The 15,084-nt window shown below is 45.6% G+C and overlaps 1 protein-coding gene across 1 annotated transcript in view; it reads left to right on the top strand.

Annotated features, from left to right (window-relative positions):
* LOC128704826 (medium-chain acyl-CoA ligase ACSF2, mitochondrial) overlaps positions 1-15,084 on the top strand; it is a 92,252-nt gene that overhangs the window by 49,969 nt on the left and 27,199 nt on the right. Inside the window, exon 6 of the mRNA XM_070080540.1 lies at positions 12,153-12,248. Coding sequence (XP_069936641.1) covers positions 12,153-12,248 — 96 coding nt within the window. The remainder of the gene's footprint in view (positions 1-12,152; positions 12,249-15,084) is intronic.

Raw genomic sequence — 15,084 nt, forward strand, 5'->3', positions numbered from 1 at the left:
ACCATACAACAAGTGTTGGTCAATGCTAGAATGGCCATCGTAGATCTCTAGCCTGGTTTCGAAAGACTCGAAAAACTGCTCAGGCTCTGAATCAGAGAAACGAGGCACCAAAGACACCGACTTCTGCACACTGAAATTATCAACACTAGTGCGACTAAACTGTTTTATCTCCTTCTCTCTGTCATATTCCTCCTTAGCAAAGGAAAGTTACTCCTTAGTCTGCTCAAGAGTAAGATTTGATAGCTCAAGTGGTAACAAAGCTGACTGACCCTGAGAAAAACTTGGTTCACCAGTTGTTTCCACGGGTTGAAAGTCGTCCTGTATATGTTCAGATGTTTGTTCCACACCATTATGGGTAAGAAACTGAAGCTGGGAGCGTCAAGTAGCTACCGTAACACACCATATTATGAACACAGGTGGTGTCTTTTGACTCTCTTGTGCCTGATTGTAAATACGTCAGCAAATTCTCAACTAGGCAGCGCAGGGACAAAGCAAAACAACAGATAAATTCTTAATCCGTGTATTCCTACACCAAAAATGTGTAAGTGTTTACACTACGTACAGTGAATGTTTACGAGATGGGATACACTAGCAAGTGTTACTGTAGGAACACTTGCTAGTGTCTGTCTATTCAGCTCCACGAGTTGAAGATATCGTTTTACAGAGTTGACGGGCTTTCACGCGATTGGCTGATGAACAAGCAGCATAATAGTGGGGTCCCAAAAGTTATACTCTTAACTGCTGGTTTGCTGGTCGGGAAGACATATCAAAATGGGTATGTGACATAATGACACAATTGCAAACAAACCATACCACGGGTGGGGTTAGAACCCGCGATCAAAGAGTCACAAAACCCCAGACCGTCGCGTTAGCTACTGGACCAGCTAGCTACGGTCTGGAGTTTTGTGACTCTCTAATCGCGGGTTCTAACCCCACCCGTGGTATGGTTTCTTTGCATGCCACATATGTTAAATGGAGAGAGTGAAGGCAAGTAGTTCTTCCCATTAGACGTCGTTCTATTGGAGTGTGAGGAAGATAACATGTATGAAAGTAGTCAGGGAAACTGGTTAGCCAGACTTGAGTCCTGGAAGTGGAAAGAACTGCGCTTGCACTCTGAAGGAAAGATAGGAATGCTGCGGTTCGTAGTACTTGGACGCCAGCACTTTTCTGAAAGGACAGTGACTGACTGAATAAAGGTGAAAGTGTTTCTTCTCTTATGGGTCACACTAGCTCGGTTCGAAACAGACACTGTTAACAAATAAAAACCCAAAACAAATAAATGTTTCGTATCATGAAATGAAACTGACACTAAAGATTAATTTAGTGAAGAGCACTAAACCAGCAGGAGTCATATTGCGCTTTTGGAATGAGAGATATTCAGATTCGATCCTAGGAATGGGAGGATAAGTCAAGTTCCTAAGATCAAAAGCCATTCGACAATTTCTAGGTAAAATAATGTTACAGGAAAATTTGTGAGAAAGTAAACCTTTTGGTGAGAATGTTGTGAAAAATCAGGAAAATTTCCCAAAGTTGGAAGGTTGGAACTTCTTCTGTCCCGAGATAAATGTTTGTATTAACCTTGTTCTGTAAATTATGAAAATTCTAATATCTCGTGGGTCAGTGAATGAAGGAAGGAGATGAAAAACTGATCATCATTTCGAGATTTTGTTATTAAAAGTAACTAAAATGGCACCTAGACATTGACAACACCAACCATCTTTGATGACCGATACACAGGTGGTCTCAAAACTCCAGACCGTCGCGTTAGCCACTAGACCAGCTAGCCACAATAAGATTCGTCCAACTAGGTATATTTCTACACCATAGGAAGGTTAGCATAGGCACCACTGGGGACTTGAGCTAGAGTTCGTCACGGCCACGCTAGCTGGAGATTCGTCTGTAAAAACTTGCATTTGTGGTCACAGTGGTGCCTGTGCTAACCTTCCTATGGTGTAGAAATATACCTAGTTGGACGAATCTTATTGTGGCTAGCTGGTCTAGTGGCTAACACAGGTGGTGTTGAAGTTGTGAAGACGATCAGAGTTAACCTTGTGCAGTTATCACAGCGCTCTACCACCCACCTAGTTTATCACTCAGTTTTGATAATAACTTTCGCAGCGCTGTGCGACCCAGGTGGTTTATTACTTAGTTTTGATAATAATAATAATAATAATAATAATAATAATAATAAACCCTCCAGTTATCACACTGGGAAAAATGGGAATAATATAACATTGGACAAAAATCTCCCGCACGTCCGAAGTTCCAGGAATTTTCCTCTGGATACTGCACATTAATACTTAAAATTTGTAAATAATCGAATAAAGCATTCTTGAATAATTAAAATAATTGAAGAAAAAAAAATTACTGAGAATATTCTGAAAATAGGAAAGTCTAATTTCGTGAAGTCTAAAAATCGCCATAAAACCAAATTATCTTCGTTATTTTTTTCATTCATATTCGTTTTTAATCACACAATGGGTGGGGTTCGAACTCATGGCGAGTGATTTATTTACCCATGTGTTGTTACGATTTCTTGAGTTATTCATTTTAAAATTCGCTACAATTCTGTGAGAAAAATATTTTTAGAGAAATTCTCTTATAAAATCCCTTAAAAACTCATTTACTCAGTGTTAAGGGTTTGAAGCCGATAAGAAGAGGCATTCACTAGTCAGCACATGTTATGAGGGAACCTGAGTGTAGATAAACCCGCTAGGGCACGTGAAGCGGGTTTTTTTGAATCTCATGCCTCTTCAAGGGGGGCTCCTTGGCGTGGTGAAGAGGCTCTTGGTCTGAGGAATTAGACCTATCGGTCTTCTTCCTCAGACCGAACCTAATTACCCCCCAATCTCCCCTCCCCTATCCCATCCTCCCCATCCTCCCCTTTTTCCTTTCCTCCTCCTCCTCCCCACCCCTCCCTTTTGCCCTTCCTCTTTTTGTCCTTTGGGATTTCTCCCACAGGCGCGCTAGTTCCTAGGTAGGGGAAAGGATACCGGGGTCCATCCCATTCCGTTGAGGTTCTTAGCGGTGGCGTAGTTTGCCGTGGAATCTGGATCTCCTGGGGATGTCCCGATCCTTCTCCGGTATCCCGGAGTAGCTTTGGGTGTCTTTCGAGCGACGAGTGTATCTCTGGAAGCCACCTTTCGGATTCCGGGGGTGGTGGCCGAAGGAGGTATGCTTTGTGGTGGATATCCGGCCGCCCTCTCTTTTGTCCACCGAGGTAGCTCGGCAGATGCGAGGTTGCTATCTCGGATTGTTAGTTTACTAGCATGATGGGTAGGGTATGGCACGGGTTCCATGCTGCATCTGCGCTACTTGCGGTGCTGAGGTCCTCTTGGGCGCGGAGGAAGATTTCTGGCCCTTTCATTCCTCCTAGGAACTATCCCTCCCCGGTCCCCCCTTTTTTTATTCTTTTTTTTATTTTTTTATTTTCTTCTTTCTTTTTTTTTTCTTAAAAACAAAAAGAAAGTAACCTAACCATGGCAGCCCTAGTCCATGAACCTGGTACCCCCGGGCCCCTTCTTGATACCGCACCCCGTTCTGACCCCGCCTCGTCTTTGGACCACTCTTCAGACATTCCTCATGCCTCTGTACCTATTGCCGGTGCTGTTTCCTCACCCGCTTCTGGTACTGAGGCCTCGACTGACTCCTTCGATTTATCGGACCTTCGCTCTCCTCTGACTATGCTTCCGGCATCTCCCTCTACGGTGCGGCAATTTTCAAATTGCTGACCCGTTCCACGTCGGACCAACTCTGGTCCCACGCCTAAACGCCAACGACAATTACCTGCTGATGATACTTCTCCACCTTCTCGTTCTTCTCAGAAGCGATCGACACGTCCTTCACTACCTTTCCACGCTCAGTTTCAGACTGAACAATGGACTAAATTCTTCACTTTACGACCGACTTCCTCTACTGCCTATCTTTCTGACCACAGTATTGGCAAGGCACTCCTACGCCATGTTGGTAAAGATATTTCTTTTCATGCTCTTAAGAGCGGTATGTGCATCATTACCGTACAGAATGCTACCCAGGCTCATGAGCTCTCTCGTCTTTCCCATATCGATACTGTTCCTGTCACTCCTGAAAAACATCATTCCCTCAATTCTTGTAGTGGTACCATCATTCTGCCCCATACCATAGTTCAACAAAATTTCCAGACATGTGGCACTGACATTCTTGAACAGCTGGAACTCCAAGATCTCCCAATCCTCAAGGTAGACACTTACGTTCTTCCTGCCCGCGGGCGGAGACGATACCCTAGCAATGTGGCTCGTTTAACTTTTGACAGCCGAGAACTCCCATCCTCAGTTTATATAGCAGGACATCGGTTACAAGTTCGAAAGGTGATCCCTACACCACAACAGTGTAGAAATTGCTGGCGATTTGGCCATCCAGCGAAATATTGCAGATCTATCGCCGAATGCCCAGTCTGTGGTGCCGATGACCATTCTAATACGTCTTGCAATCGATCTCCCTCTTGCCTTAACTGTCATGAGGCTCACCCTTCGTACTCTCGCCGTTGTCAGGTCTATTTAAACGAGCGGGAAATCCGTTACCTCAAAGAGACAGAAGGTCTCCCTTATGCCATGGCAGTTTCTCATCTCCGCCTCCAAGGGAGACTCCCACGTGTTTCTTATTCCCGTGTTTCAAAACGTCCCCCCACTTCTGGTATCCCATCTTCTACACCCACCTCTGTGGTTACCTCTCCCATAATCACTCCTGTATCTAATCCTTTTGCTGTCCTCGGCTCAGACGTCCCTACTTCAACGCCTCAGTCTAATCTCGCTTCTTCGAGTTCTCTCTCACAAGCCTCAGTATCGACGCGACCTCGTACGACACCTCCTCCCAATCGTCCCTCTACTTCTCAAAAGTCAAAAAAAGGTCCGTTAACACCTCCTACCCATCCTCCACCTCCTCATTTTACCCTCCCTGTCTCTGTCCCTGGTTCTTCCCCTCTCACTGGCTCAGTTACAAGTGTAGAGGTTCACCCTCCTCCTCGTACTGTACCTTCCTCCCCTGTTCCCTCCCAAGTTTCTTCCTCTTCTGCCACCTCCCAGGTTCCTGCCTCTTCTGTCCCCTGCCACGCTTCTCCAGTTCCCTCCACCCTTTCGCCCCCCCCTACCTTGGTACAGTCCAATACAGTTCCAATCTTTACTCATCCTCCTCCTACCATTCCCAATATTGTCTCCCATACGACATCTCTGAATTCCGAAACACTTGAAGCAATCTCTGAATATATTGCAGAGACCAAACCATCAATGGACACTGATCCACCTTCCGCTCTTTCTCTCTCCTCTGCTCCATCTGGGCAACTCCTTTCTTCACAGCGCACCGTTCCTTCGCTGCTTGAACGTTTTCCACTGCCTCTGCATGTGGACTTTTCTAACCCTTCTAGTCCGTAGGAACCCTTACCTGTGGATTTCAAGTATCTTTATCATTGCCAATCATGGCCTATTTACAGTGGAATATACGCGGCCCCAGGGGTAATCGGGGTGAGCTTCAGATGTTACTCTCCCAGTTTGCCCCTGTTGGTGTTTGCTTACAGGAACCAAAATTACACTCTGCTGTTATTTCTCACATCTCAGGCTATAATTTATTGTATTCTTCAGATCCTTTTCCTGATGGGACCTTTAATGAAAGTGCCCTTCTTCTCCGCACTGATATTCCGTACCATCAGCTATTTGTTCATACTTCGCTGCATTACACAGCAGCCCGTATCCACTTACATAGGTGGTATACGCTCTGTTCTTTATATCTCTCTCCTTCTTGGGCATTATCTATTCCGGATATTGCTTTTCTTGTTTCGTCATTACCGCCACCGATTCTGTTACTTGGTGATTTTAATGCCCACCATTTCCTCTGGGGGGGTTTCACTGTGATTCCCGTGGAATTCAGTTAGAGGCTTTTCTTGCCACCCACCCCCTCCATGTTTTAAATACAGGTACTCACACCCATTTTGATCCTCGAACTCATACTCTCTCTTGCATCGATCTCTCAGTCTGCTCTTCCTCCGCCGCATTAGACTTCACTTGGTCTGTTCTCCCGGACTTACATGACAGTGATCATTTCCCAATCATTCTTACTTCCCCTTCATATTCGCCACCTCTTCGCACCCCACTCTGGCAATTTAATCGGGCAAATTGGAACCTTTACTCACACCTAACTGTTTTTAAAGAGGTTCCTTCTTCGTCCTCCATCGATGAGCTTTTACACCTCTTCTCGTCCTCCGTTTTTACCACAGCATCTCATTCTATACCCCAAACTTCGGGCAGGCATTCTCAGAAATGCGTGCCTTGGTGGTCTCCTGCTTGTGCTCGTGCAGTACGTTTGAAACGCGCTGCATGGGGCAGGTACCGGTACAATAGAACCACAGAGCAACTCCTTGATTTTAAACAGAAGCGTGCGATCGCTCGCCGTGTCATCCGTGACGCTAAACGCACTTGCTGGCGAGATTATGTCTCTACCATCACCTCTGCTTCCTCTATGAGTGCAGTCTGGAAAAAAGTACGAAAACTGAGTGGTAAATATTCTCCTGACCCGGCTCCTGTTCTGCGGGTTGCCGGTGTTGATATAGCAAACCCACTAGATGTTGCCAATGAAATTGGCAATCATCTGGTCCGTATTTCTCAGGGACTCCATCTATGCCCCTCATTTCTTTCCTCAAAGTCTGCCAGAGAGTTAGCACCCTTGGACTTTTCTTCTCTCAGAGAAGAACAGTATAATGTGCCTTTTACACTTCAAGAACTGGAGGCAACACTCTCAGCTTGTCGATCATCGGCAGCTGGGCCCGACGACATTCATATTCGTATACTACAACATTTACATCAGTCAGCCCTTGCAGTCCTATTACGCCTTTACAATCTTATTTGGTCACAAGGAGTTCTTCCACAGCTGTGGAAATCCGCCATTGTTCTCCCTTTCCGCAAACCAGGCACTACGGGACATGAAACCCCCCACTATCGTCCCATTGCTCTTACCAGTGCAGTTTGCAAAGTAATGGAACGCCTAGTAAATAGACGTTTAGTGTGGTATTTAGAGACACACAACAGTCTCTCCACTCGTCAATATGGCTTTCGTAAGGGACGTTCTACCATAGACCCCTTACTACGCTTGGATACGTATGTTCGTAATGCCTTTGCGAATAACCACTCAGTTATTGCCATATTTTTTGACCTTGAGAAGGCATATGACAGAACTTGGAGGTATAATATTTTAGCCCAAGCCCACTCCTTAGGCCTTCGAGGCAATCTACCATCCTTCCTTAAGAACTTTTTAACTGACAGGCATTTCCGTGTTCGGGTTAATAATGTGCTCTCCCCGGACTTTATCCAAGCTGAAGGTGTCCCCCAGGGATGTGTTCTGAGCACAACACTTTTTCTCCTTGCTATTAATGATTTGGCCTCTAGTCTTCCATCAAATATTTGGTCATCACTCTATGTTGATGACTTCGCTATTGCCTGTGCAGGCGCTGACTGTCACCTCATTACAGTTTCTCTCCAACATGCAGTCGACCGTGTTTCCAATTGGGCCACCACACGTGGGTTTAAATTTTCCAGCACTAAAACCCACCAAATCACTTTCACTAGACGCTCTGTCATCTCCGATCATCCTTTGTACCTCTATGGCTCCCGTATCCCTGAACGTGATACAGTCAAGTTTCTGGGCCTCCTCTTTGATCGTAGGTTATCCTGGAAACCTCACATTACCTCTCTGAAGGCAACTTGTCACAGCCGACTGAACCTTCTTAAAACCCTTGCTCATCTTTCATGGGGAGCTGATCGTCGAACCCTCCTTCGCCTACATTCCACCCTTATTTTATCGAAACTTGATTATGGTGACCAGATCTAATCAGCGGCATCTCCTGCTACTCTCTCTAGCCTTAACCCCATTCATCACCAAGGATTACGTTTATGCCTTGGTGCTTTTCGCTCTTCCCCTGTCGAGAGCCTCTATGCAGAAGCGAACGTTCCATCCTTATCCGATCGTCGTGATGCCCATTGCCTGCGCTGCTATGTACGCTCTCATGATCTCCGCAATCCTTCCATTTATAGAATGGTCACTGATATTAGTAGACATTATTTGTTCGCCGCCCCTGTTTACTCCGTCCCTTCTCTCTTCGCCTTCATTCGCTCTTGTCTTCTCTTCAACTACCACCTTTCTATGTACATGTAGCATCTCACTTTTCCCTACCCCCCTGGGAAGTTCCAGCTGTTCGAGTCTGTTCTTTCTCCCTCCCTTGCTCGAAAGCCCAACTGTCTACGGTCGCTTCCCGCTCTCTTTTTCTTGACCACTTTCATTCTCATGCCATTGCTGTGTACACAGATGGCTCCAAGTCTTCTGACGGCGTAGGATTCGCAGCAGTGTTTCCGGACAGCGTCGTACAAGGGCATTTACTCTCTTCGGCTAGTATTTTTATTGCTGAATTATATGCCATCCTTACAGCACTTATCCGTATTGCATCTATGCCTGTGTCATGATTTGTGGTTGTCTCAGACTCCCTTAGTGCTTTACAGGCTATACAAAAATTTGATACACCTCACCCCTTAGTCCTCCGTATCCAACTTTGGCTACGCCGCATCTTTACCAAGCATAAAGATATTGTTTTTAGTTGGGTCCCTGGTCATGTTGACGTACAGGGCAATGAACAGGCAGACACTGCTGCGCGGTCAGCAGTACATAACCTACCTGTTTCTTATAGAGGTATTCCATTTACGGACTATTTTACTGCAATATCTTCCCACCTTCACACCCGTTGGCAACAACGTTGGTCTACTATGCTCGGCAACAAACTTCAGTCTATTAAACCGAGTATAGGTTACTGGCCGTCTTCTTATCACCAGTGTCGAGGTTGGGAGACTACTCTCTCCCGTCTTCGCATTGGCCATACTCGTCTTACTCATGGATATCTCATGGAGAGGCGTCTTGCTCCTCTCTGTGAGAATTGCCAAGCTCCATTATCAGTCAGCCACATTCTGTTGGACTGCCCACTTTATCAACGAGCACGCAGAATTTACCTCTGTCGTCGTCTTCGCTCCGCTGCTCTCTCTTTACCTTCCCTTCTCGCTGATGGACCCACCTTTCATCCGGACTCTCTCATTGACTTTTTGACAACAACTGACTTACTTCACAAATTCTGATACCTTCAGCCCTTTCTACTTCAATCTCTTGCTACCCTCTACCCCCGTACTATCCCCTGCCCCGCTGTTTTCTGTAACCTGCTGATCATCCCCCCTCCCTTCTGCCATCCAATTCCCTTGCTTCCTTCCCTACCCTGCAGCGCTGTATAGCCCTTGTGGCTTAGCGCTTCTTTTTGATTATAATAATAATTTGAATCTCATAGGCCTACCAGCCTATGAGATTCAAAATAGAACATCGGCCTCTTCACAGATAATACTGCTGCTCACAGAAACCTTCTGATTAATGTGAAGACTCAGACATCAGTTACAGCTTGGCTCAGACATCAGTTACTCACAGCTTAACTCAGGCATCAGCTACTCACAGCTTGACTCAGGCATCAGCTACTAACAGCTTGACTCAGGCATCAGTTACTAACAGCTCGACTCAGGCATCAGCTACTAACAGCTTGACTCAGGCATCAGTTACTCACAGCTTGACTCAGGCATCAGCTACTCACAGCTTGACCCAGGCATCAGTTAATCACAGCTTGACTCAGGCATCAGCTACTTACAGCTTGACTCAGGCATCAGCTACTCACACCTTGACTCAGGCATCAGCTACTCACAGCTTGACTCAGGCATCAGTTACTTACACCTTGACTCCGGGGAACAGTCTTTACCATGCTGGATATTTCCCTGCTGGATATTCCAATGCTGGATATTACCATGCTGGATATTTCCATGCTGGATATTTCCTGCTGGATATTATCATGCTGGATGTATCATGTATCACTTAAACATTCTTTAGTTATTGATAACAAATTAATATAATTAATATAATTGTTTATTAGGTAAAACTGGCAAATTGGGACTTATGCCACACAATAATAACGGGAGCCTATAATTGGGACTTATGCCACACAATAATAACGTGAGGCTATAATTGGGACTTATGCCACACAATAATAACGTGAGCCTATAATTGGGACTTGTGCCACACAATAATAACGTGAGCCTATAATTGGGACTCATGCCACACAATAATAACGTAAAAATGTAAAGCCTATCAGAAGCTACATTCTCCAGTGATTCCAAATTTTGTTAACTATTTCACTATAGTGATATATTTCAGCATACAAAGAAAACATATTAGGTACTATCCTGACTGTATGATGCATCAGGTGATAAATACTTAAGCAAACTATACCATGGGTGGGGTTAGAACCCGCGATAAGAGAGTCATAAAAGTCCAGACCGACGCTCTAGCCACTGGGCCAGCTGGCTACAATAAGATTTATCTACCTAGGTATATTTATACGCCATAGGAAGGTTAGCATAGGCATCACTATGCCTACGCCTATGCAATCGTGTCATTAAGATTTCGTGAGTCAGATAAATACTGAATCAGCTTTTCTGAAGAGATAAACTGAAATTTATTTAATATGATTTACTGGGAAATGAATTTCAAAAATTTTTACACATGAAAATTAGCAGCAGGATGTTGGTAATAAGTTTGATAACTTTGGTCATGAAGTAAATGTACATGACAATTGTTCCAAGAATATTGGTCAAGTTACAGCTGTACAAGCGTTGAAAATATGAAGGAGATACAATGAGGTTTTGTCGAATTGTGAGCGAGACATCAATATCAAGTTGAAGGAAGAAAAAGGGAATAAAAGTCAGGTAGAAACTTAATAGTCCCCTGTTACGAACATAGTCAGTTGGTCCCTGGGTTATAGTGCTTTTCGTAACAAAAACTTAGTACGTCTAGGTACTCACTTCAGAGGAAAAGGAATTTTTTTAGTTTCTATTTAATTTATTAATGATCATAATAATCACTTAAATCCACCTTCTCATATTTTGCACTATGAGTAGAATACTTTTACCATTCCTCATTAAAACAACACAGTACTGGGTCAAGTATTTACAAATGGCTCTGAGTGAGTCACGAAATATTAGTATATGCACATGCACAGGCGTTGCCTGAAAACTCGAACACAATAGATTTCTTATGATAGGGTTCACTTTACAATAAGTCCTCATACACTACAGAGGCTTGCTCACTTGGCTTCACTTTCTCTAAGAGCTTCTCAACCGCCTTCTCCAACCGAGATAAGTCTTAGCAGTAAGTTCCCGAAAATTCCTGGGATTTTCTAGGGAGGCGAATGGTGGTTTAGAGGTGGATACTTCCCTCGACCCTTCCTGGTCCAGAGGAAGGTATGAACTGAACTCTGTGAGGCTTTATCAGCCCACTTTGTCTCGGTCGGAACAGGGGTTGAGCAGCTCAAAACACCTACTGGTGCTTGGCCAGGTCACCAGCAGTTGACACTAATTAAATGACCTACCTAAATACAAAGCTAAGTAATACGACCAGATAATATTATAAAGTCGAGTAAATCCCTTTTAGCTACTAATGGAATTACTCCTGAATATAATATTAAGTGAAATAGCAAAAATAACATGTAAAAGTATACCATTGTGATAATAACAAGAAGAAAATGAACAAAATGAACAAAATGAACAAAAGGGTGTAACATCCCCACCATCGGGGATACGCAATAATAATAATAATATTAATAATAATAATATAATAATATACTTCTACTACTACTACTATTACTACTACTACTACTACTACTACTACTACTACTAATAATAATAATAATAATAATAATAATAATAATAATAACAGTGAGGTAAAGCATAATGTTTTATGTTATTTCATCGATACCATGCCTAACCCTTCTAGGGTAGGGTAGGTGCCTGAGCCCGAGCCTTTAGCTCATAAGACTGTCATTCCCATTTGCCCCCTTGGGGCGGGGATGGCAGACCAGAGAGGCCTAGCTTGTGGCTAGGCCTGGGGACAGTTGGTCCCAAAGATGAGGAGGTACTTGTGCCTCCTCCCATGGGAGACTTAGGTCTCAGACACTCCCTAAAGAGGGAACCAAGGCCGGGCCACCACTTGGAAAAGGCGCGGGCCGGGAGAATACCGGCTAATCTTTAATAATAATAATAATAATTATGTTATTTCAGGGTACGACTGGCTTACCCAAGGCTGCTGTCCTCACCCATCACATGGTAATCAACAATGCTTATAGCACAGGTAGACGAGCAGAATATGACAAAAGTGTAAGTAATTGTAGCTAAGTTTACAGTTGGTTCCAAATACTGAACTGCCAATAATAATGGAGGAAAGACACTGGATTCAAACTAAGTTTCTAGCTGGGCACTGTTTCGCTCTGTGTACAGCTTTATGACTTTATACTGAGCGAAATTTTGTCGCCATGAAAGCTTCTCGTGCCTCCTGTCTTTGCTTCAGAATTTGCCTGTTTCCTTGTTTCAGATTTCAGATTTAATTTAGTATTACCTTCGTGTATTGAGCAGCAATATATAATATAGGACCTGATGGGCAAGAATCTCCTCTGTTCTCTTGTTCTTATAGACAATCTCAACTATTGCTGATATTACTGTTCTTCGCTAAAACTACGCTCTGCCATTAGTCTTTTCAGTATTACTACTGCTACTCCTCCTGTTCTACGATTCCTGCCATCTACCCACCTCTCGTACACTGGCTGCCTTCCCTGTCCACCTCTCGCACACTGGCTGCCTTCCCTGTCCACCTCTCGTACACTGGCTGCCTTCCCTGTCCACCTCTCGTATACTGGCTGCCTTCCCTGTCCACCTCTCGTATACTGGCTGCCTTCCCTGTCCACCTCTCGTCTACTGGCTGCCTTCCCTGCCCACCCCTCCTATACTTGCTGCCTTCCCTGGCCACCGCTCGTATACTGGCTGCCTTCCCTGCCCACCTCTCGTATACTGGCTGCCTTCCCTATTCACCTCTCCTATACTGGCTGCCTTCCCTGCCCACCTCTTGTATACTGGCTGCCTTCCCTGCCCACCTCTCGTATACTGGCTGCCTTGCCTGCCCGCCTCTTATATACTGCCTGCCTTCCTAGCCCACCTCTCGTCTACTGGCTGCCTTCCCTGCCCACCCCTCCTATACTTGCTGCCTTCCCTGGCCACCGCTCGTATACTGCTGCCTTCCCTGGCCACCGCTCGTATACTGCTGCCTTCCCTGCCCACTTCTCGTATACTGGCTGCCTCTCCTGTCCACCTCTCCTATACTGGCTGCCTTCCCTGCCCACCTCTCCTATACTGGCTGCCTTCCCTGTCCACCTCTCGTATACTGGTTGCCTTCCCTGCCCACCTCTCGTATACTGGTTGCCTTCCCTGCCCACCTCTCGTATACTGGCTGCCTTCCCTGCCCACCTCTCGTACACTGCTTCCTTCCTTGCCCACCTCTCGTATACTGGTTGCCTTCCCTGCCCACCTCTCGTATACTGGTTGCCTTCCCTGCCCACCTCTCGTATACTGGCTGCCTTCCCTGCCCACCTCTCGTATACTGGCTGCCTTCCCTGCCCTCCTCTCGTATACTGGCTGCCTTCCCTGCCCACCTCTCGTATACTGGCTGCCTTCCCTGCCCACCTCTCGTATACTGGCTGCCTTCCCTGCCCACCTCTCGTATACTGGCTGCCTTCCCTGCCCACTTCTCGTATACTGGCTGCCTTCCCTGTCCATCTCTCTTATACTGTCTGCCTTCCTAGCCCACTTCTCGTATACTGGCTGCCTTCCCTGTTCACCTCTCCTATACAGGCGGTCTTCCCTGCCCACCTCTTGTATACTGGCTGCCTTCCCTGTTCACCTCTCCTATACTGGCTGCCTTCCCTGTCCACCTCTCGTATACTGCTTCCTTCCTTGCCCACCTCTCGTATACTGGTTGCCTTCCCTGCCCACCTCTCGTATACTGGTTGCCTTCCCTGCCCACCTCTCGTATACTGGCTGCCTTCCCTGCCCACCTCTCGTATACTGGCTGCCTTCCCTGCCCTCCTCTCGTATACTGGCTGCCTTCCCTGCCCACCTCTCGTATACTGGCTGCCTTCCCTGCCCACCTGTCGGATACTGGCTGCCTTCCCTACCTCTCGTATGCTGGCTGCCTTCCCTGTCCACCCGTATACTGGCTGCCTTCCCTCTCGTATACTGGCTGCCTTCCCTGCCCACCTCTCGTATACTGGCTGCCTTCCCTGCCCACCTCTCGTATACTGGCTGCCTTCCCTGCCCACCTCTCGTATACTGGCTGCCTTCCCTGCCCACCTCTCGTATACTGGCTGCCTTCCCTGCCCACCTGTCGTATACTGGCTGCCTTCCCTGCCCACCTCTCGTATGCTGGCTGCCTTCCCTGTCCACCTGTCGTATACTGGCTGCCTTCCCTGCCCACCTCTCGTATACTGGCTGCCTTCCCTTCTCACATCTCTGTGTAACTTATTAATCCAAGTGAGACCAAAACATCGTCACAAGTTTCAGTCCTAAGTTCGGGTTATTTATATAACAATTTTCTCAAATCAAAAATATTAAGCCCTTCAAAGGATTTAACTTGGTGTCAGTGAAGGGCTCTTGATCTAAGGAATTTTAGTAATCTTTCCCTTCGTATGATCATATTTATCTCGTATGATCCATACGGGTTTAATGTTTCCCATTGAAAATAATGGGGGTGTCATCCTAGGTGCCTTCAGAAGTCTGTTGAGAATGACTTTAGGATGAGAGAAGTTGGAGGGTACGAGTACTGTCATGTCTAGCAATAATAAAACGGAGGATCGAGCCTCCATCAAATAGTTTTGCTTTCTCTTTCATATAAATAGGAACTATTTGTGATATGTTAGATTTTTAAATCCTGATTTAGTCATTAAGGTTGAAGATCGTCTCCATTCGTCCAGTCATGATTAATTTCTGAAACAGGATCGAGGTACTGCTCTGTGTGCAGCTTTATCACGTCACTGAGTTGATTGAGCTCTACAGAGAGCGAAAGATCATCTCTGTATTCAATATTTACTGCATCGGCAAGTTTTTATCATGTAACAGGGATTGTGGTAAACTCACTGTATATTTACTGAAAAGATATACACTTCTG

The sequence above is a fragment of the Cherax quadricarinatus genome, unplaced genomic scaffold (assembly GCF_038502225.1).
Source record: "Cherax quadricarinatus isolate ZL_2023a unplaced genomic scaffold, ASM3850222v1 Contig581, whole genome shotgun sequence".
Classification (NCBI taxonomy): domain Eukaryota; kingdom Metazoa; phylum Arthropoda; class Malacostraca; order Decapoda; family Parastacidae; genus Cherax; species Cherax quadricarinatus.